The following is a 23,044-nucleotide window of genomic DNA, read 5'->3' as shown; positions in this document are numbered from 1 at the left end:
GACAAAGATAAATAATTGAAAATTGAAGAATTTTCGGCCACATCTTAAGCGACCTATATACACGAGCGGCAATTTCTTGGTTGTCAAATGCACGCGGTTAATTGAACGTCCTGCTGCAACGCGTGCGCACATCTCTCAAGTGCACTCCCGGCACCCTCGCATAATAACGCACACATGAATATGTCGTTGGCTTTTGCAGTCCGCACAGGCAGAATGTGGCCGACATAATTACGCTTCTTTCCCCGCATAGGTTCACCTGGCATATCATGCCTACAGATTAGTGCAAAAGTTATCGTGTTTTGTCTTTAACGATTTTGCCGAAATCTCTCCCTTATTTCTCTCCAAAACAAAAGGCAAACGATCGCGCCCTCTTATTCCGCAAAAGTTTTTATTAAATCTATTAATTATTCAATTAATTTCACACTCCGGTTTTATTACTTCAAGTTAAATTCTTTTCTTCTTTTTCCAAGAGCGCTGCTATATTTAATAAGAGAAAAATCTGCCGGTAATGTAAAAGTTCTAGAGCGATTTTGTACGTGAAATTTAGTGTAATGAAATAAAAAATTATGAAATCAAATCTTTCTCTTTACAAGGATAACTTTACATAATTTATTATTAGCTTAAAAGAATCTTATTTTCAAATCAATCAAACATTCAAGTATCCTAACACTAGAAAGAATAAAAATTTTATTTCTATATATATATTTTTTTCCACATATTTATATTACTTTTCACAATAAATTTTCATTTATCCAATTGCCAATAATAATCGGATCGACAGCAGATGGAATTATCTACATTACGCCCTTACGAATTTTTTGAAGTTTATTAGAAAAAAGAAAATGGCATTTTATGCTTCACCCTATATAGCGAGTTCTTTGTAACTTTAAACGCATTCTCGGCTCGCACCTATGCCGTGAGGGTGCATATATTCGGACTGCAAACATCAGCACCTATTATATAACGATATCTTCCCTTTATCGCATCATCACCTTCCTTTTGCGCTTGAAAAGACATTAAAATTAAAAATCCGAATTGATAAAAAAAAAAAAAAACGCGATCTACGTATCGATAGAGATTTAGCGTCTTATCGATGCGTTTTCTATTATCAAATAATATGAGATGGTAAGCTTTCATCTATGAAATCTTTAGAGCAATTTAGAGTGAAATCTTTATCAACGATAAAAATAAGCAATACCTTTTGGAAATTAGAAAGTATGTAAAGGTATAATAAAAATTTATTTTTGAATTTTTTCAATGGACTTTATTCGAATGACGTTATAAAAACAAGTTAAAAATATTTGTCGAAGATGGAAAGCTCTCTTGTGGCAAATAATGAATGATCTCCCTCGACATTTTTATACAAATAAGATTGATTCCGATTAAGGAAAAACTTGCGAATAAAAATTATTATACTGTATAAAGTTGATGGATTTTTTTTTTTTTTTAATATATTTATAGATAAAATAGGATGTCTCGAATAAGGATAAATTGGGATAAAATCACTGTGCTGCGCAATATTATATACATCCTATATACCGCACTTCTCTAGACACACATAATTACTCCACGCATCGCTGCTTCACAGTAACTAGAAAGTCATTTCTGTTTGGGGGCTGAGAGACCCCTGGTATTCAGGCATCACGCTGGGTAATCGGTAAGTCATCTCCGACCGACTCGGCATTGAGTTAAAACAACAAAAGGGAGGGAGGCAGTGAATCGTGTTTGTCCTCGGGCTACCACTCAGCAGGGTCAACACGGGACAATTAACAGCCCTAATCATAATTTGACGTTAGTTGATCCCGGTATTCGCGCAGGTTCATCATCGCGCGGGAGTCGAGTACTTTGCGCGCGCGGACATTCGCACGTGACATCTTGGGTCCAAGACTCGAAAAGAGGCAAAAGATCACCAACATATCATATCGATATGATTGATCACTTATTTTTCTTTACTTTCGCGGATGCTAATCGTTACGTACTACGGCTCGTTTGAGTAACTAACGAACCCCAATCGAGAAAACCACCCACTGGCTCGAGGCTGTATCGAGGCCCCACCAGCCGGATAATCCATCCAGACGAAGGTTGGTGTCGAGTGAAATTGCCCGAGGAGGCTCTTGTACCCTAGAGCGAGAGGGAGGGTGGGAGGGGCAGGCTCGCCGTCAACCCCCGATGTACTCGCGACGTAATGACGTTACGCTAACTTGATCAATCGTCCACTCTAAGCGCCCCCATCCCTCCATCCTCATCATCTCCACCTACCGGTCTCTATCTACCGGGCTCGACTCTGTCGAGCAGAGGCTAACAGATACTCGATGCTTGCCGAACGCGTGTCGACGCGCTCGTAGCACACGCGCGTGCGATATAATCGCGCCCCTTGACTCGGTGGCGTGCCACCCACCAGATTTATCGGCATTCGATGAGCCAACTAATGTCAAACGGCGACACGCGTTACCTGGGTAAGAGAGATCCTTACAATGAACGAGCGAGATAAAGCTCCAATTACATTTGATTCGCTTGTACATTTATTCTTTGCGTACACATTACGTATAGTCCATTTTTGAAATAACACGTTGGAATTTTTCCCACCAATGAAAATTCATATAAGGTATTCCGTTTCACAAATCGTCTGTTTATATTCTGTATTCTTGATAGCGATAAAAATACTCGATGAGATAAAATTTAGATAAAAGACAATTATGATAAGACGAAGCCCTAGATGAAACGATTTTACTCTAAGCATTCTTAACATAAATAGTCTCGTGTTAAATAAATTTTGGCCGAATCCCCTATTGGTGGAGGATCTTTTTTCCAATTGGGCGCGATTGGATGTTCCTCGAACATAAATATAGACCAAATTACCCAAATAGTTCCAAATTACCTGACGATAGCGGTCGCTTTGTGCCATTTCATGATTTGATTCTCTCGTTGCAGACAAAGTTTGGATTTATCATTATATAATTAAGGGGTCTTCTGTATCTTTGTACTTTCTGTATATCTGTATATCTTCTTTATATATATATATATATATATAAATATATATAAAGAATCATTCACGAATTATTTGACACGTTACATAAATGAGTCATCTCGTTTTAACCAGCACTCCCTTGTGTGTTTATCGCGCGCAAACAGATTTGCGAAATTAAAATAACCGTGCGGGGCTATAAAGAGGATCTTATTTCATAGCGTTGTCAAAAATTCTACAGAATACCTGTACCGTAAAATAAAATTTCATTTTATTTACGTGAAACCGCTGGAAAATTTGCTCTCTCTCTCTCTTCAATGTTAGAGATGACAGAGACGCTAGAACTCAATGGACAAAATTCACACATCAAAGCGCTTGTCGTTCGAGGTCGACATTGTTAGCCTTGAATTTCATGCCTGCTGTGCGCCTCGTTCTTCTTACGTACACAGCAGTTATATATCCCTATCTTGTTTAACTTTCCCTGTTTACACATGGCATCGCGGCGAATGAGCGATGGACAAACGGACTGACGGACGGACGGACGGCAGTTCCCTTGAAATAACAATTCGCTGCGCGCAGCATCGGCTCGCCGCTTTCGATCGTTTCGAGAATCTTTCACGAGCGCACGCAGAGTCTCTGGCTTGGCGTCTACCTCACGCAAGTTTACGTATAATAATGCGTACGTACAATGTATTTTACGCGATTATCGGATATATTAATTGGAAATGCGCGGCGACGCGTCCGTATCGAGACGAACCGTCTCAAATTGAATCGGTGAAAATGTCACTGATTAAAGCAGTGACAAGATTAGTGCTAGATCACTAGAACTTTGCTTCTCTATTTTTGTTTTATTGATTATGACAGCAAGATTGGGAGAAATAGAGAGAGAGAGAAAATTGTGAAAAATATATTGTTTGTCGGTATAATATGAAACTATGGTAAATGTTTTAAAAATGATAATTTTGACACATGTAACAAATTCTAAATGCACATGGAAATATATTATATTTATTACATAGAAAATGTGTACAGACGAAAAAAAGTCTTTAATTATTACTCATTATACAATCCTAAAAGGAACACTGTATTCCTACTGAAAACAGTGAATAATCACTGATAATTCTTAATTGTAAAAGTATATCGAATCTAATGGGAAAAAATCATCGAGCAACATAATAGTGTGGCTATTTCGCAATCTCAATATTATAAAATACATCTTCTATTTCATATATGTATAAAAAAGTCATTTCGAAGACCCAATATGCTAAAAATGCTGCATCAGCCGTTGGACGCGTTTTTCAAACTCCTCGCTCGTTGAAACTTACAAACGTTTGAGCGGAAAAAAGAATCGCGAGAGAAGATGAATTTACAATTGAGAAGGGATTAAAATTCCGCATAAGCACGGATCTAGAAAATCTATGTCACACGACATTCCTCCTACATCGTACATCCCGCGTGTGAGCTCGCCAAGCAGAAGTAAACGACTGTTTGTAGATCTCTCAAAGTCGAGGCGCAGCCGAAAACTCGACGAGCCTCGAGTGGATTATCGGTAGAAAAGGAATTAACGAACGGGAGCAGTGAAAGAGTACTTGGTCTAGTACCTCTTTCGTGGCTTTTAGATAAGGCCTCTCGCCCCTACGCGAAACCGCTCGTCGTCCCACAAAGCGTGCGTAAAAACTCACGCAGCGAACGATGGGAATAAGGGTACCGTCAGTTTCCTTCGCGTTAATGGTTGCTTAAGACGAATTTGCAGTTTATTTTTGCCCATAATTTTCGAGCTATTCCAAACCATCATTTTCAATCATCTTGTTCAATATTTATCGGATTTCCTCGCAAATAAAGCTTTATAAAAGATTTATGATTGTGTCTTATAAGCTTGATCTAACGTCATACAATATAGTACGAATTTAAAGATGCGGATGAAATGATAGACTAGTAGAAGAAAAGATAATGGTTTCCGATCGGCAGGACGATCACTGGTATTCCAGCCACGCTCGGCCAACGACAGACCCGAGAGGGGTAAAAGGAATTTTTTGGGGAGGGTGGAGTCGATCCCGCTAATATTCAAAGAATTAGACAGACGGCGGCGGGTTCTCGAGACGCGATCGGCCGGACGGATCCCTCCCTTAAAGTGCTTTCATTGCATTCCCGGCACACGCAACTTGATGGATATAATGGGGGTTGCGCGCGCGCGCGCGCGGCTTCACGGTACGAAATTCGCCAGCGTAACAACAGCCACTCGACGAGGTTACACACGCGGTAACATATGCGCTTCTTCGCGAACCGGCACGATAAAAATCAAAACGACACGCTCGAGTTTTGTATCGTACCGATCGAAAGAATCCTGGCATCTAAGAAATTTTAAAATGTTGCAAACGACTCTTACAACACCTCGTCGCCACGCTTGCGCGACACAAAAATATAATCAATCGACAAGATTCGGAATTGTCAAACTTAATTATTCAACCGGGCGTATAAGCTTTTCTGATTTATCATATTTCGAGTTTATATATGCAATATGCACATGTGCGGATTTTCTGTATACAAACAATGGTGTATAATTAAAAATTTATTTCCTAAGAAATGCTATGTATTGGGCGATTGCATAAGTTGGTGCCCGATTTAAATATAAACTTCAATAGATTATATTTTAGAGATAACACTTCTTTTCCATTCTTTTCTACAATGCTTTTCCAACCATCTATAAGCTTGTCGATTCCATTTTTGAAGAAAGAACATGGTTTTTCTTGAAAAAAGTTGGACAATGATGGCATTTAATTTATTCCCTGCATTGTTAATATACAATAATATTCTCGTGTAATTTTGTATTTTTATTTATTTATTTATTTTTATTATTTTTATTTTTTTTGCCCGTTTTACATACTTTTTGTAAAACTTCATAAATCGGAGATACGAAGAGTTTTCTGACACTCTTATAGAAATATAGTTTAAAATATACATCGTAAATAGTGATGAGAAAGACAAACTTAAAAAGCTGAATGTTTAAAATGTATAAGAGATATATAAAAACCTGGAATTAATTCAACTTATTTAAATATTGGGTGATTGCATAAGTTCGTGCCCGATTTAAATATAAACTTCAATAGATTATATTTTAGAGATAACACTTTTATTAATCAATTATATAGTCTCCATTCTTTTCTACAATGCTTTTCCAACCATCTATAAGTTTGTCGATTCCATTTTTGAAGAAAGAACTTGGTTTTTCTTGAAAAAAGTTTCTAAGGTGGTTTTCGACAGCTTCCTCGAAATTGAGATTCTTGCCATTTAAACTATTCCGCAAAGACCGGAACAGATAAAAATCTGAAGGCGCAATATCTGGAGAATATGGCGGGTGCTGCGGAATTTCCCATTGCGACTCCTGCAGTTTTCCTGCAGCTTATTCCATTCAGTCGGGAGACACGGCACCCACGTATCAAGCTTGGAAATGTATCCAAGCTTTTTTAAATGACGAAAAGCGGTTGAATTATCGATGTTGAGCCTCTCAGCAATATCCTCAGTTGTAATCCTTGGGTTTCTTTCCACTAAGGCATGCACAATGTCGTCATCGATGCTAGAAGGCCGTCCAGAGCGGGGGGTTGATCCTCCGTGTTGAAATCACCATTTCGAAATCTGCCAAACCACTTTTTGACTGTTCGGAGAGCAGGAGCGCGGTCCAAATAAACGCTTTGAATATTTTTTTCTGCAATCCCAACACTCACGCCTTTCCGAAATTCCGAAATAGCATTACATGCCGCAAATGCACCTTCTCGTTCTCCATTTTTAATGATTTCTCTTATGCACAAATGGACTTATCTGAACAATGTCTGAATTGACATAAGACAACGTCATCTATTCGGTGTAAGCAACAATTACCACACGAAAACAATAGAACTCCGCCATGCAGTAACTTAATGCCATCTATGAAAATCGGGCACCAACTTGTGCAATCATCCAAAATATATATATATATATATATATATATATTATATTATTTTAGTCTTTTTCCTCAATTACAATCAATTAGTAATATCAGAAAAATTAAGCGAGGAATCTCTTTTTAGTCCAGTCTATTTGAAACGAGGGAACAGGGAAAGCAGTTTTAAGTTTTCGCTGCAAGCAATCGCGTGGCGTGCGAGATTAGGGTGGCTCGAGGCCGCTTTTACGGCAATTGAGCTAAGCGAGCGCAGTCGCCTGAACGAAATCGGGATCGACATCTGCTTATGACAGAGGCGCGTTATAATCCGTGCTATATGCATTATGCACGGTTCACAGAGGCGGCGGTCTAATCGCATTCGCATTGTCATTCGGCCACGAAAACAGCGAGCTATATATATTTTATACCGGATTGTGATTTAATTTTTAATAGATTTCGCTAAACGCGTACGTACAAACGCGTCTGTCGGTTCGAAAGATCAAAAATCTCTTCCATTTTATATATGTAGGTTATTTATATTTTATTTCAAATGATCAAAAGAGCGTAAACAAATAATATCATATATATATATATAAAAATTACTCTAGAAAAATTAATATTAAATTTGTTATAAAAAGAGTGTAAAATAATTGGAACAACACATTTACTAATTTCAGGACATTATTATTTAACACTGTTGATATCCATACACAATGGATGAAAAATTACGATATTTTTATTTGACAAAATTGAAGGCGAATATTCTCGGAACTTCTGTTGTGTCTCTCGCAAAGAGCTCAACGCGAGATTGTTTTGTACAATTTGTAATAAAGGGGGCGAGAGTATATTATATCGATAGACAAGTCTTTTGTAAAACTTGCAGTCTCTTTTCTTTTTTTTTTTTTTTCTTCTTCTTCTCTCTTTCTTTACGGCATATCGAGAGTATCCGCATAAAGTGAACGAGGCGTTAAATTCCCCTCTCGAAGAAAAATAAAACGGACTTTTAACCGTGGATTACGGACTTAGAGGATCAGAATATAGCTAGAAGCCGGTTGAAAGTGCGCGTCTGACAAAGGCGCGTCGTACCCCCGCCTTTGAGAAAACATTTCGGGGACCCTACCTGGTAGGCGATACAATTCGCGTACGAGACACATGGTTCGTTTTATTCCGACATCGTCTAAAACTTTATATGTATCTTCTTCGGACACGTATCGCGCATTTGCTTCCTTTACTTGTAATTTGAAAAGCTTACTTTTATTAATATGTAATATATATTTAATTGAAAATATCTAAAATAATCGTTCCAAATCATTTGCTTTCAAATCAAATCGACATCAGAAAAGTAAAAAAAAAAAAAAAAAATTTTTTTTTACAACTTCTGCCTCGCATGTATGCTTCGTATCAAGATTAAGCTTATCTGATATTAATTTTTCCCGAAAACGAACATTTGATGGTCTACCAGAGTAACTGAAAGAGATAAGATTTCATTATCCGTCAGCAATCGTAAAGCTAAAGATTTATTATCTTATCGAGATATAATTGTATAGATAATTGAAAAGAATTTCAAGATTCTCAATTTTCTCTATTTATAGCGAAATCTGTGATAATTTATTTAATATAAATTGCAATATCACGTAATACTTGGTTGGATAAAAATCTAACTGTTTTTTGTTTGCTTCGCAGGTGAAAATATGGTTTCAGAATCACCGGTACAAGTGCAAGAGGCAAGCAAAGGAGAAAGCTATGGCCGAGCAAAACGCTCAAAACCAGGTGAGTGCGCAAATGTCAAAGTTTTGTACCGTATATTCTTTCGAGGATGCAATATATCGATTATAATTATATCTAATAAATTAATTTAATACAATTAATTAAATGCTTATTTTCCCATTATTCGTTTATCAGTCTATATTTCATACATCGCAAAATTATTATAGAGTAAGAATTCATCTCTAAATTGAGGCAAGAAGATGATGAGCTTTAGCGCGCTGTCAAAAACTAACGGGCCATATAATATAAATGTAGAATATATATACGTCACAGTATAGAGTATAGGGTATAGAAAATAATAAAACTTATATTTGCTTTCGAGATATAAAACGTACCGTTGGGGACACATTTCTCAACAACAAGAAAAATTTATACACCAATCATCTGTCAAATGCACGATGTGAATGTATCGGGCATCGAGATCTTGTTCTCCTGTCTTCGTGCTATCGTTTCGACGATTCGAAAACAATGACAGTGGAAAATGTCGCATCGATCGATTGGAAATAAAATGGCTTTAAATGAGAAATATCACGGAAGCCGCATAAATCCTCGCGTCCGCATCGTATTTCGCTTTTGAGAGCGCCACTCGATGCGATTTTGCATTTATTTTGTTATGTCATTTGGCATTTCCGAGGGAGATGGCGATAAAATTGCTCGCGTTGAGCACGTAATCACGCGCCCGTCGCGTTTCACGTGGCTGAAAAAAATTTAGTGCGCCAGATTACAGAGCTCGAGTATAAAAAAAAAAAAAAAAATAGCGAGCCCGCCGGGGTGAAATTCAATATTTACTATAATCCAAGTTAAAAATATACGAAATATAACAATCTGTGAATATAATCTCCGCTTTGAAGGCGGCATTCTGCACACGCGTACAACGCGTAATGTAAATATATCGGAATATTTCGAAATCACTTTTGCCTCCAAGCCATTTGCCAATTCAAATATTCTGCTATATATTATTTCAAAGGAAGTGCGTGTCTATAAGACCGGAAACCTTGTACACGCGCGAAATGCTTTTAAACTAGTACTTTCACAAGAATTTAAATGTCTTTTAATATCTTTCGACAAATTTCGAATTTATCAACTATTCCTTCGGCAAAAATAAATAAATATAGAGAAAAGTTCTGTCAAAGATTAAAATTATTATTTTTATTAAAATTTATTCAAAACGTTATAAGCAAAATCGTAAAAGATTGTATTATATTTTCTCTGAAGCTTGATTTGAGAGAAGGTTGTCTCATGATTTGATTGCTTTTGAAAAGTTATCGAGATTCAATATCATTTCAATATATTTGTTTTAAAAAATACAATAAATTTTATAATAATTAAATGTAAATTACACCACGATAATCTGAAAATATATTGTATATTTATAATTGATATTGTATTTACCCAACATTGTACACGAAATATTAGGATATTTCGATTAGCCAGCTTCCTTTTGAAAATAAATGCATGGGCGGATGAAAAAAAAATCTATCCGCGATAAATTATTTAACTAATTGTAATAAACTATTAATTATTCACGAGTTTCTTCCATCCGAAAGTTTAGTGTTCGTCTATCGAAGTAAGCGGCAAATACGCACGGTAAAAAAATATATTCGATATTATATTTTTAGCGAATACTTGTATACTTGAATACGATTAAAATGTATCGCGAGCATTTCCAACAAACGTGATCGTCGAGATATCGGTAGCTGCGAGTTTGAAACGTGCCGTGTCTCCCGGATCTTTCTAACGCATAACCGAACACGAATTGTTCCGCCTCCCGAAAGATATATTATTCAAAAGAAACGTGAGGAACCGTGATCGCACATCGCGATATAGTCGCGCGGATTCCTTTTGAATACATATTATAATGTCGTGTATTATATGCTTTGTCACGAAGAACCGCGAGCGTACATAACGACAAGTCTTTTTTTCATCATCGTAAAAGAACGCAAGAACGAAAAGAATTAAATTTTCGCGCCAATCGTACATTCGGACGAAAGTGACATTTGTCACTTTGTTATCGCTTTAGGTTGGATGATATTTTCGTGAAATATGAGTGTCGCTTTGGCGGATTTTTGTCGCGCACTCTTTTGCGCGTCGAGGGACGCGCGCTCGTTGAATATTCCACGAGAATATATAGTTTACGTGAGAAACGCACTTGTAAACGATACGTATTTTTTCGCATCCTAGCGTATTATAGATCCGGAACCAATAGTCACTAACTTTACCCGTTTATCGATTATTCGAGTGATATGCGGAGAGAAAGAATTTTACCGCCGCGGCAAAACTACTCGCTGTCACCATCTATTTCGATATTATACACAAATACATACGATCCGAGCTTCATATCGCCAATCGCAGCGAGAAGAGGAAATAATTTTGTCGGCGAAAGATTTCAGCTGGATTAACTCGCTAATAAAATAAAATACCTCCAACAATGTAATACGGTAGAAAATATTTATTTATTTCCACGGGAAAGGAATCTCTTTAATATAATTAAGTATAAATGTATACGGAACACACATATATATATAAAAGAAAGTAGTCAGAGACGACGTAAAAAAATATTATAAGGAGAAAAAGTAAAATAAAAATAGAAAAATATATATTACAATAAAGAAATCTTCTTCCCCGCTTTCTCAAAGCGGTTTTCCCGATCGCGACGATACCGATGGATCGACGACGGTCGACTGTCCTACGATATAACGATCTCTCGATATCGCTTTCGCGGTGTCTCGTAAATAGCCCGTAAATAGCATTAATGTAAAAGTTATCTGACGGACCGATCTGCGAGGGCGAACGATTCTTCTTCCGCCCGGCAGCCGCCCTATAATTTACTCGTTAGTTTGTCGCGCTTCCGTAGACACGTTTACATCCCTTCTGTCAAACGAACGATCGATCGCGATTTCTTCCACTCGCCTTGTTATCTTCGATATAACGCGATTAGCTATTTTTACTCGGTTACATCCGTCACTTTTCCAGCCAAACGCAACTTGAAAACTATATCGTTTCCCATCTGATATTAATATTGGCAAATTAGCTAATATTTTCATTAGATTTGTAAAATTGCCAATCTTTATTTTTTTTTTTTTTTTTAGATTTTTATTTATTTATTTTATTTATTATTTATATATTTTATATATATTTTTTAGAGCAATCGAATCTATTGTATTTATATCTCTCAATACTCTCAAAGTACAATATAATACGATTCAAATTGACGCAATAAAAGGCTTGAATGGGTTCGTATTTTCCATAAAATAAACTCTCGATGGAGAGAATAAGTTTGAGCTTTAAACTTGAATCAAGTGTCAATTTATAAATCTTTATCAATGGCTAGATAATATAATTCAAATATCCTTCTTGCGATATTGAAAGGCGCATCGAGTAATACGTATAATTAATCGAGAAATAATATCGCTGTCAGGAAAATGATTTATCATTAGCAATTCGCTATTCTTCGATTTACGCAACATCTTGCCGCATATCAGCGTACAGGTGTCTCATTATGCATGAAAGATAAAACGCATATGATGGAGGAAAATAAAAAAATTCAACCAACCATCTCTGACGTCAAATATATAGATGTACGATACGTCAAAACCGGAGCTCGCAATCGTCGCGCGGAAAAAAAAAAACACGCGGCTCACGAAGACGATGTCGCTGAAAAAGGACGAACGACGGCTTCTCTCCGACATACAGATTCTTTTTTTTTTTCCATTTTATTTCATTTCCACTCTTCTCTCGCGGAGGTAAAAAAATTTCAAGTCTTAGTGCGAGAGAGACAGAGATGGAGAAGGAGCGAGCAAACGCGCGAGAAGGGAGAAGAGAGAAATAGAAGAACATAGATCCGAAAGGGAGATAGAGAGAGAGAGAAGGACAAAAAAAAGAATGAGCGAGATGAAAACAAGGAGAGAAGGAAAGAGAGAGAGAGAGAGAGAGAGAAAGACAGAGGAGAGAAAAATCCTGTGCAGGGGAGCGCCGAAACAGGCTCTCGAGAGCCAGTCGCCATCTTGCCGTAAGTACAGTCACGCGCAACACCTGGACACAAATATCAGGGGGTACGGTCGATCTTTTAGGATTCCTCTATTCTAAATTTTCCTTTATTACGAATTTCGTCAAAATTAGCCTTCTACCCATGCGTCGCTGCTCGCTCAACGCTCATACATTTTCTACACGATTATATTATCCAAGAAAGAGAAAAACGAACAAAGGACAACAGAGGGCGCATAAATCGATTTTCCATTTCGCGCATATATCGATTGAAAGAGAATCTTGAAATAAAGGAGATATCCCCGATCCTGACGTGGCTTCGGAACGAGGGAAAAAAAAAAAAAAAAAAAAAAAAAAAAATGACGATAATTATATTGCAATTATGATTACAACATACGCAGCTAGAGCATGCTATTTGGCTTCCTATTACAAGAACGCAATTATCTTTTGCTATCTGTTATTTATAAAAATGCCCATTTTCTCGAACAAAATCTCTTATAGCAAGAGTACTAGGCTATTTTTCCAATAACGCGCGCACTTTTTTTATAAAAGAGAAAGTTTAGCATACATTTCTCGCACATGGAATATTTATTTTTCTTTATAAAATATTAGATTGGAGGATTTAAAAATTCCGCGTTTACGGAACGATTGGCACAGCTCAGACGAATTTATCGCGGGTAAAAGGATAGAAGAGGGCAAGTGGATGTAATTAACTTAAAAAGCCGCCTGCCGATATTTTATAACGCCGTCGCTTCTTTTTCCCAGTATTCAATGGGTCTTATATAAAATGTGCTGGCTGTTTTTAAACGTAACGCTATCATCGCATGCGCGTAATTACATTACACGAGACCTGGTTGAATCTCACTTTAATTAGAAGGCTAGAGAAAATCTATTTGAACGATTATCGAACGATAATCTATCATATTAAAAGTGTTATTACAAAAATATTGCCAACTATTACTTAATAAGTTATTTTAAGGGGGCCTATTGTGTAGCAGCGTTGTCAATATTTTTAAATCTTGGATATTAAAGGAAGAAAAAAAATTAAATATCCAAGATTTAATACCCGTATTCATAGTCCTTCCTTATTTTAAGGACGGAGGAAGCCTCCACGAAGGATTCCTTGAATCTGCAAGGCCACCTTGTTTCATAGATGGACCTCGAGTCTCCCTTTCAGAAGGAAGGAATATTTTAGGGATTTTTAGTGACCGACTGGAGGCAGCACCGTTTTATGCTGCCTGCGACTAATTTCATATAATACATATGAAAACTTTTTCGTATCTTCAAAAAATTCCACGGGATTTTCCCAATCGCGAATGTATCTTTTCGGAATCCGCCACAGAATCCGATTCTCTGGATTTTCGTCTTCAAATCCATCGTGAGAATCATTTAAAAATTCATTGTCCATCATCCCTTTTTCCTTTATACACTTTCAGTTTGAGAGCGCGACGACAAATAACCACAAAACCACAAATGTAACGAAACTAACTTTTGGAGGTTATATTTTGGTTATATTCTGCGTATCGTCTGCTAAAAAGGTCGCATCACTCCTCGAGGAAGCTCGTGACCTTCCTTGAGATAAGGGAGCCAATAAGATTCCTCGTTCGGTCAAGGAAAGTTTATGAAACGTGGAACGAGGAACAAGGAATCCTTATTCCTCAAGGACGGACTATGAATACGGGTATAAGAATACTTAGTGTTTAAATATCAATAAAAATATACGCGAAACGTCAAAAAAGATCAATATAATATCTAATATTCTCGAAAAGAATAATTTCTAAAATTTATATATAAACTTTTCATACACCGCTAGAGTAGACTCTGAAAGTTGTTTGTGAAAAACAGATTATCGGAACGACACGCCACACAAATACGGAATGTTGTTTCGCACGTGGCGATTTTTGCGCGTTTCGTAGCCGTAATATATAATAGATCCGTAACGCAAGCTGGCCTGGCCTTCCTAAAGGTATACTACTCGACTCCCAACAGCCTAGGCAGGCATTTTCGCCGGAAATCGTTTAACGCGCGTGGACTAAAGTGGCTAAAGTGGCGTGACGCGTGACGCGCGCGCCGACCGTCATGCGTTTAACGTGCGTAATCGTCACTTTGTCAGCTTCAAGTGCACGGCATGCCTGTGCACTTATGCCTCTCGCGAACCAACGGCAACGCGCGCGCCTAAGTTCGCGTATAGGCCGGGGGGGGGGGGGCCCACTCGAATCGAATCGGTCGTATACCTCCCGGACCACTCGACACCCTGGACCGGGGGGGGGTGGGAGGGGGGGAATTTGCATAAAAGTGTCTACTCTAGCGCGACAAAAAAATTCATTGCCCGCATAAAGCTATCGCTTCGCCACTACTCCCATTGTGGTTGCTTTATATTATATTTGTCTCCCGCGGCAGTTTTAAATCGCGTGCGAGCAAATATAAAAGTACCGGAAATAAATTTGACATTTCATTTTATCGTTATCTTTATAGTTGGATTCATTATTCCTCCCGATAGTCGCACACATTTCTAACGACAGCGCAAATCAAAGTGTTATATTTGAGAATAATAAGTAAATTCTTATAAGATCGCGTTCGATTCGTGACCGGGAGATTAGGAAACCACGTGATGGTCGAGTATGCGAAGATCGAAGACACGACGCTGATTACCAGCGAGAAATCACGGTCGTCGAGCGAGCGGAGGACGTTATTTTTCAGCGCGATCGTATTATTAAAGTCTCACTGGCAGAAGAGATCGAAGAGGAATGTCGTGTACCGAATGTTGATACAGCTGAGTGGTCGTTCTGGCAGGTATTCGGTCTGCTTGCTCCGGCTTCTGTTTGGTATGCCCGTGAGTAGAGCCTCGTGGGGTTGACGTACAGGACACAGGGCTGTCTCTACGCCTACGGATCCTGTGCGAATAGAAAACGCGATCTCTCTCTCTCTCTCTCATATTAACGACCTGTATCCTGGATTTTTAATCGAATTCGTATAGAAAAGATTTACTTTCTCTTCTTACATACTCGGATGGCTGTTAAAGTCTCATATTTAATGTAGAGTAGGCAACAACAATCGAGAAGAAACAATGAAAGAAAGATTATATAAGAATGGATTCAAGGAATTGGGTTAATAAATGTTGGAAATTTTAAAAGGTCTTACAATATTAAAAAGCTGCATACTTGGAATTTTATATAACAATTATGATTATTTAATAGATGCTTTACGTATTATGTATATTTAATATATTTAACATATATAGAGCATCCATTAAATTATTATAGTTGCTAGATAAAATTTCATGCTAGCATTTCTTTAATTGTGCGAGAGCTATTTTCTTGGTATTTAAAAAATTTTTAATATTATATATACATATATTTTTCTTTATTAAATTTTATATATATATATATAAAATTCCCCTTCTAGTATTATGTAAAATTTATTTATATATTTACTCTCTTAGTAATGTTTGTTTTTATGCAAAAAATTAGAATTCAGCAATTACTGCTTCATATATTTTTTTTTTTTTTTTTTCAAATCTCTTTCAAGATGAAATCCTACTCTTTGGTAATATCTCTATTTTTTAAAATTCTATTCACAAACTAATTATTTTCATTAATAAACTAATAATAATCTTCATTAATAATATAAAATCGTTATATTTTTCTTATATTGTAGAAGATAATTTGATTTGCTTTTTATTTTATTTTATCATAATTTTTCAGATGGATTTAAAAAAAAAAACAGAAGAAGAGAGAGAGAGAAAAAGTTTTTGAATATCTAATATTTAGGATATTTATGTAGAAGCAAACGTCTTCCTAGATCGAGACAAATTTCACATCGGGTCTGTGTCCACGGTAGCCGATACTGTTTATGCGTAACTAGATTCCATCTCATGAGCTCCGTGTCTAGTCGTGAATGCTGATCACGGTATTATCGTTCGGGTTAAGTGTCTTTACCGGGCCTACCGCGCTGCGCATGTTTGCTTGGAACACAGAAGCGCTCAGCCCCAGGTCCTTGCCGGCCCACGTATCCCGCGTTTGTTCACGCAGCGTCCGTCCGTCCAGTCGAGTCGAGTCGAGTCGAGGAAATTGCACATGTACATGGTACACGTGTGTGCATCAGAGTGCACGCTTAAAGCGCATGTGTGCACTCGCGCCGTAAGGAACTTTCGGTAAACGATGAAGAAAACGCTAACACGATGATGATTATAAACTAAATTTTTTTTTTTTTTTTTTTTTTTTTTTCACGGAGTGACGAATTATATATTGTCGAGTGAACGATTTAAAAAAAAGATGAAAATCTTTTCGCTCAATACTCGATATATTCTCCTCTTTATAAAATTTTAAGAATGTCTCTTAAGATTTCGTAGGGGGGGGAAAAAAAAAAAAAAATATCGGCAATCAATAATGTAAAATGTATAGCTAGAAATAAATCTCTTTCTCGAATATATTTTTATACTCTTTATACGCGTTTCATTATCACAATGTTTATGCTGTGACACTGTGATATTTATATTCAAGTGTATTCTTAAACGACATATATTTTTTATCTATATTCAAGATACAAGACTTTTTTACAGTAATGATTCAACCTTAACTGCCAAGGCCTACAATCGGCTATTAAGCTACACGCATATTGTACACATACTCTGAGGCTTTCTTACTCTTCCCCCCCCCCCTTCCTCTCCTTGTATCTTTTAAAATATACTCATTGTAAGAATGTGTGTGTGTGTGTGTATTACATAATTATCTCTCATCTCTTCAATCATTAAACTTTGATATTAAATTTTGTATCATAGATTGTAAAAATAATGTAAAACATTGACAAACAAAAATTGTATTCATAAATAAAATGCAGTAATTAATCTATAATTAATTTTTTATGTAATTAATTGCAAATGTGTATGTCATATGTCGATTTATCGATTATATATTTTTCTATCGATACAATCTTAATGTTAAATTACAAATATATATTAAATGTTAAATGTCGAGATTTCTTTTCCTCTTTCTTTCTGATACTTTTACAAAATCATATTTAGAAAATAAAATAATAATATAATACATAGTAAAAGAAATATGATCCGCTAAATATATTGTACATATACTGATTTATCGAAAGAATATATTTTCTTAAAATTAAAATGAAATATAATTTACGCCGCGAGAATCTTTGATTTTCTGATTCTAATTAAGAATAGAATCATTACCAAGTGTATTTATTTGCAGCTAATATCGAATGACGTGGCATATCGTTTAGCATAAATGACAAACCAGCCAGTAATGGATGATGCGACAATAGTATAGAATTATAAATCAATAGACACGCATATATATTATATCGAGGTCATGGAAAAAAAAAAAAAAACCTGCGGTCAGTTATCGATAACGTGACGTCTAAAGTTCAGCAACAAAATCCGAAACAAATAATGAGCTCTCGCACAATCATATACACACATATAGTATCGTTGTCGGTAAAAATTTTTTATACTTCCATATGTTTATGAATTTCTACGTCGAAATATTTCGTTATTATATTACGAAAAAATGAGAATTATTTTTCATATAATATAAAAGTTAAGAATTATTTCAATATTGAGTATTTCGCAATAACTTTATTCCATTCTTCTTTTTCCGTATTAGTGCTTTTATCTTTTTGAAAAAAAATCAAAAGTATCGATTTCTGTATACGCGCTTTTAATGTAAAAATGATTTTACGCAGAGTACATTTAAATGGACGAAAAATTCAAAGCACGATGGGAGGAGATACATTCGAATGCGAAAGCATTTGTTAAAGAAATAACTATGAATTTATGTTTATACATAAATATTTCGCGAGATCGGATAATGTTTTAAATAATTTCCACCCCATATATTGTGCGCTTCGATGTCTACTTCAATGGAATAAATTGCGCGAAACAGCCGCGTTGATAAATATAACCCTTCGCCTCGCGTCCACTCGCTTGCGAGTAATTTTAATGGCGAGAATTAATTAATCGATGCCGGGACCGATAATCAGTAATTGTTCATAGGGAGTGATCGCACTTGGCATCTCGTGGCACTCATCGTCATCGCATTTCGAGGGTTAAATGATGCGACGACACGTGAAGCGGCTCGTGCTGTTGCCTGTCCACCAATGGCGGACATATTTCAAATGCAGATTGTCGAAGATAACGATGGAGAAATATTTAGTTTCGTTTAAATAAAATATTATATTTGAAATCTCTGCCCCTCTTTTCTTTTTTATAAAAATAATATAGGTACAAATACAAATAGAAAATTCCTCTCAGAAATGCTTATTTAAAATAATATTTATAAAAGATTTGGTGTGTGTTCTCTCTCTCTCTCTCTCTCTCTCTCTCTTTATATATATATAAATCATTTATAAAACGTTTATAAATATTATGACATTAAGAGAGAAAGGACTGTATCGTTGACTGTTTCAGAGCGCGAGTTCGCCGCGACGGGTGGCGGTGCCGGTGCTGGTGAAGGACGGCAAGCCGTGCGGGAGCGGCGGGGGCGGCGGCGGAAACGAGGGTAGTCGCGGCGGGCCCAGCGCGGCCCTGGCGAGTCCGGCGCCGCACATGACAGCGGCCTCGAGTCCGCACGGCACTCACCACGCGGCCGCCTCGTCCCATCACTCGGTCGTGGCCGGCGTCAGCCACGTAATGAGTTCGAGCCAGAGTCTCCAGCACTGCTCGTACACGCGAGCCGGCGCCCAACAGGGTATGCAGCAGCAGCAGCAGCCGCAGTGCGGCGCGTATCTGCCGTTGCAGGGTCGCGCCTGGTAGTGCGCGCCATCCGCGGCGGGGGCAGCGGCCTACGCCGCCAGTCCCTCCGTCGCAGGCCCATGGGCCCTCGCCGCGGATCCGGCCGCTTGGTACGCCATACCCGACGACAGTCCTTAGGAGAGGGAGAATGACTGACGCGACTGATGGTCGAATCGTACGCAACGGACGATGCCATCGGGATGAACTCGAGGATCATCCAAAGTGCCTGCGGCAGCAATCGCGAACCTCCTTCTATCTCGAAAGACTCGCCCGTAAAGACTGCGCTCCGTCTGCACACCATTACAAGGAGGATAATCTATCATTGGACGCGTGTGTATACCTTTCGCGCTAACCGTGCGTGTCGTTACAGCAATCGTTACTACGACAATCGATGATATCGAGGGTATACGCTCAATGATTGTAGGGACTATTAAAGTGTGATAATTTGCAATTATCTATGGTCAATGAAGAAGGGGATACGCGCTCTCTCATGTTGGAGAATCGGTCTGATCGATCGATCGATCGATCGGTGATATTACGATGAGAACACTCCAAATCGGGATTATCGTACATCGATAGAGTAATGGAGCCACGTGGTTTTATATCTGTCATCGCCGCGAGATCGCGAGCGATTGGTTCGTGCGAAGCTCTAGCTTCGGATCAACGACCAGTTTGAAGAAAGAAGAAAGACGAATGCCTGCCTGCTGTATCCTGCATTACGAAGGAAGTAGACGCTACGAATCTTTCCGCGATCGAAGAGATCGAACGGAAGAAAGTCGTCTCGCGAAGAAGAAGCGCGAAAATCTTGGTGATGTATTTTCTCGTTACGCAAAGACTACACGTATTTTATGCAATGACACATTTCCCAAACAGCGCACTTTATTTATTTTAAAAATGGCAGTTTCCAGGGATTCGTTGGATACATTAACTAATAAACAAACTTATGAAACGATGCCAACCATGTATTCTGATAACGACTAGTTGGAATCGGATGAGGGTGTAATAGTCGCATTCGGGAAGAGACTCAACGATCGTACAATCATCGTGTAACCGCAAATTTCTTTTATCAACTCAACAGCATTAAATTTTCTGCGTTTATAATAAAATAAATATACATGTTGGAAGAGAAGAAAAAATATAGAAACTACATAAAAAGCCTAATTGAAGCTACACAGCTGAATAACGAGCCTTTAAACGAAAACCTGATGAAAATAAATCATATAATAAAATCAACACAATATAACAATACTAGAGATATTTTCAAAATTAAAAAATTGAAGAAAAGAAATGTTTAATATAGTTGTGCAAAATATTGCCATATAATCTATATCTATTCCCTTTGTTTCTCTCGAATAATTTGACGTCGATTCTTTTTTTTTTACGCGGCAAAGATTTATTCAAATGTCACCCTTGTGCTTAAGACGATACACATCTCGACACACTTCCAATATTGTACATTTTAATGAAAGAAATTACTTTTCTCAAAGCAATATGCATTTGCCGCTCTACATTTTGTTGCTTTACAGTCGAAATTTCATTTCTGTGTATATTTATAGAATATTTATATATGTAAGTAATTGATTTCCGCATCGATCCTTTCGTTCAGATACACACGCCATATTTCTCCTTAAGAGCGTTTTATCTGCGAGAAAAGAAAAAAATGTAATTTCCGCAGATGGCGTTCGTATACTGAAATTCATTTGCAGAATCTCGCCGCGGAATAAACGACATTGTAAAGCGCGGCGGAAACAAAACACGCTGCAACGGATTATTGTTCGCCTGGCACCAGGAATTACCAGTTGCCGGTGTCGTGTCCACTCGACGGATTGAAACCCGTCGATTCGAATTACGAAATAGTACACCGCGACATCCGACGCGACACATTCGCGAGCCGACATTGCGTGTGTCGGGGACTCGTGGAAAGTCGTCGAACGAACAATGCGTTACACGGAGATTCGTCGAACAAGGCGCGATTTGAACGGACGCGTTTCGCGCTGCATCGTCCGCAAATGCAAATATATGCGTTACATCGATATCGCATATATTATTTAATTTCTATGCGCGGTGACATTTTTATATCGACCGATCAACAAAATATCGATATCTTAATAAAAACCCGCGCGAAATGAGATTCCTGATGATTTCAATATTCTCACTCACCCTGTACGCGGAAAACTGTGTTCTTAGAAAAGTGAAAAATTATTATCCTTTCGAAACGAAGGAATTTGCATTTATACATCATTAGAAATATCATGAATCTCGTCATCATCACGGCTAGAGAGAAATGTCGAGCAAGGAAAAAACCAATGTCGAATGATCTTTGTTTCATCAATTTGATCGAAAGACGAGAATATATTATCGGCTTATTTTTTTCTCGATATTATACTTATATGTATAATACACTGATAAAACAAACTTAAACTCGCATAATTGCTGTGATTTATGGCGCGCTGTCTGTCACGGATAATGAAATATTACGATGTCCCATTGAAATTCCATTATATATTTTCGTGTAATGCATATTATGAATTAAACAAAGAATAAGAAAAAATAATAATGTGATTTATCGAGACGATTTTATAAATCTGTAACGCAATTTTATTTGTGAGCGATAGTGCTTGAAAAGGGTAGAGGGTAGAGGAAGGGGGAGGAAAAGTTTGAAAATTTCCTTTCTTGTGAAAAAAAAAAAAAAAAAAAAAAAACGAGACAAAGTTGGCGAAAGAAAAGTGCGAGAGAAATGAAAATCTTAGGACAAATGTAAAATTTACAATTTCGCATATACGATTGTAAACGAACTACATTGTAAATACACGCGCGTTTGTCGTAAGTGAGAGATGTATTTTATTGTGCGTTATGTGTGTGTGGAATCAACGAATTTCTAAATCGATCGACGACGTTCAACTTCTACATAAAAGATTTAGCGAGAACGAGGAGCATTATCGAACATTACGTTATAACGCGGGTTAACGCAGAATAAAGAAAAAAAAAAGTATAGGATCGACGATAGTGTTGTAGCGTGTCACGATGAGAAAATCACAGCTAGAGATTATTATAAAAATTTTGTAAATAATAAGAGAGATATTAATAAAAACACGATATACTTATTCAAACATCAACTGGATCTCGTTTACATTTTCTCTATTTTTCTCGCTTTTTCCTCCTTCTTTTCTCGCTGTTTCTCTCTTTCGATATTAAAAATATATTTATTAACATATTATTATTTTATTAGAGATTAATGTATAATATTATATAATATTTATTTAAATTATAAATTTCAATATATCAAGTTTAATATTAACAATTTAATAATTTTTTTATTATAATTAAAAATTATCCTTATTTATCTACTCTGGAAAATTTAAAACATTTATCAGATTATTTCGTAAAGAATATTTTTTTCATATTCCGATGAAGAATAGAATGATCGAACAGAGATTACTTTCTGTGTCTACTTAAATTTATCGGCTTAAATAAATCGAATATAAATCGTATATACAATAAATTTCAGCATCACAGATCCGTTAGCAGACATAGAGAACGAACGAATGAATAATTCCTACGTACATATGTAATGCGTTGGGAAGTGGATTACATTGATTCTTACACAAGTAAATTCGTTCCATCTTCTCGCGAGCTCTCTGGACAAGGAGTGTGCCGCCAT

The 23,044-nt window shown here is 37.1% G+C and overlaps 1 protein-coding gene across 1 annotated transcript in view; it reads left to right on the top strand.

Moving 5' to 3' along the window:
- LOC138942887 (homeobox protein Nkx-2.4) overlaps positions 1 to 22,559 on the top strand; it is a 37,457-nt gene extending 14,898 nt beyond the window's left edge. The window contains exons 3-4 of the mRNA XM_070313353.1: positions 8,565 to 8,651; positions 19,060 to 22,559. Of these exons, the coding sequence (XP_070169454.1) occupies positions 8,565 to 8,651; positions 19,060 to 19,404 (432 nt within the window). The 3' untranslated portion in view covers positions 19,405 to 22,559. The remainder of the gene's footprint in view (positions 1 to 8,564; positions 8,652 to 19,059) is intronic.
- The last annotated feature ends 485 nt before the right edge of the window (positions 22,560 to 23,044 follow it).

Source organism: Polyergus mexicanus, unplaced genomic scaffold, assembly GCF_030449975.1.
Source record: "Polyergus mexicanus isolate NDT 795.1 unplaced genomic scaffold, iyPolMexi1.0 SCAF_24, whole genome shotgun sequence".
In the NCBI taxonomy this organism is placed as follows: domain Eukaryota; kingdom Metazoa; phylum Arthropoda; class Insecta; order Hymenoptera; family Formicidae; genus Polyergus; species Polyergus mexicanus.
This window is presented reverse-complemented; position numbering and strand designations above follow the sequence as displayed.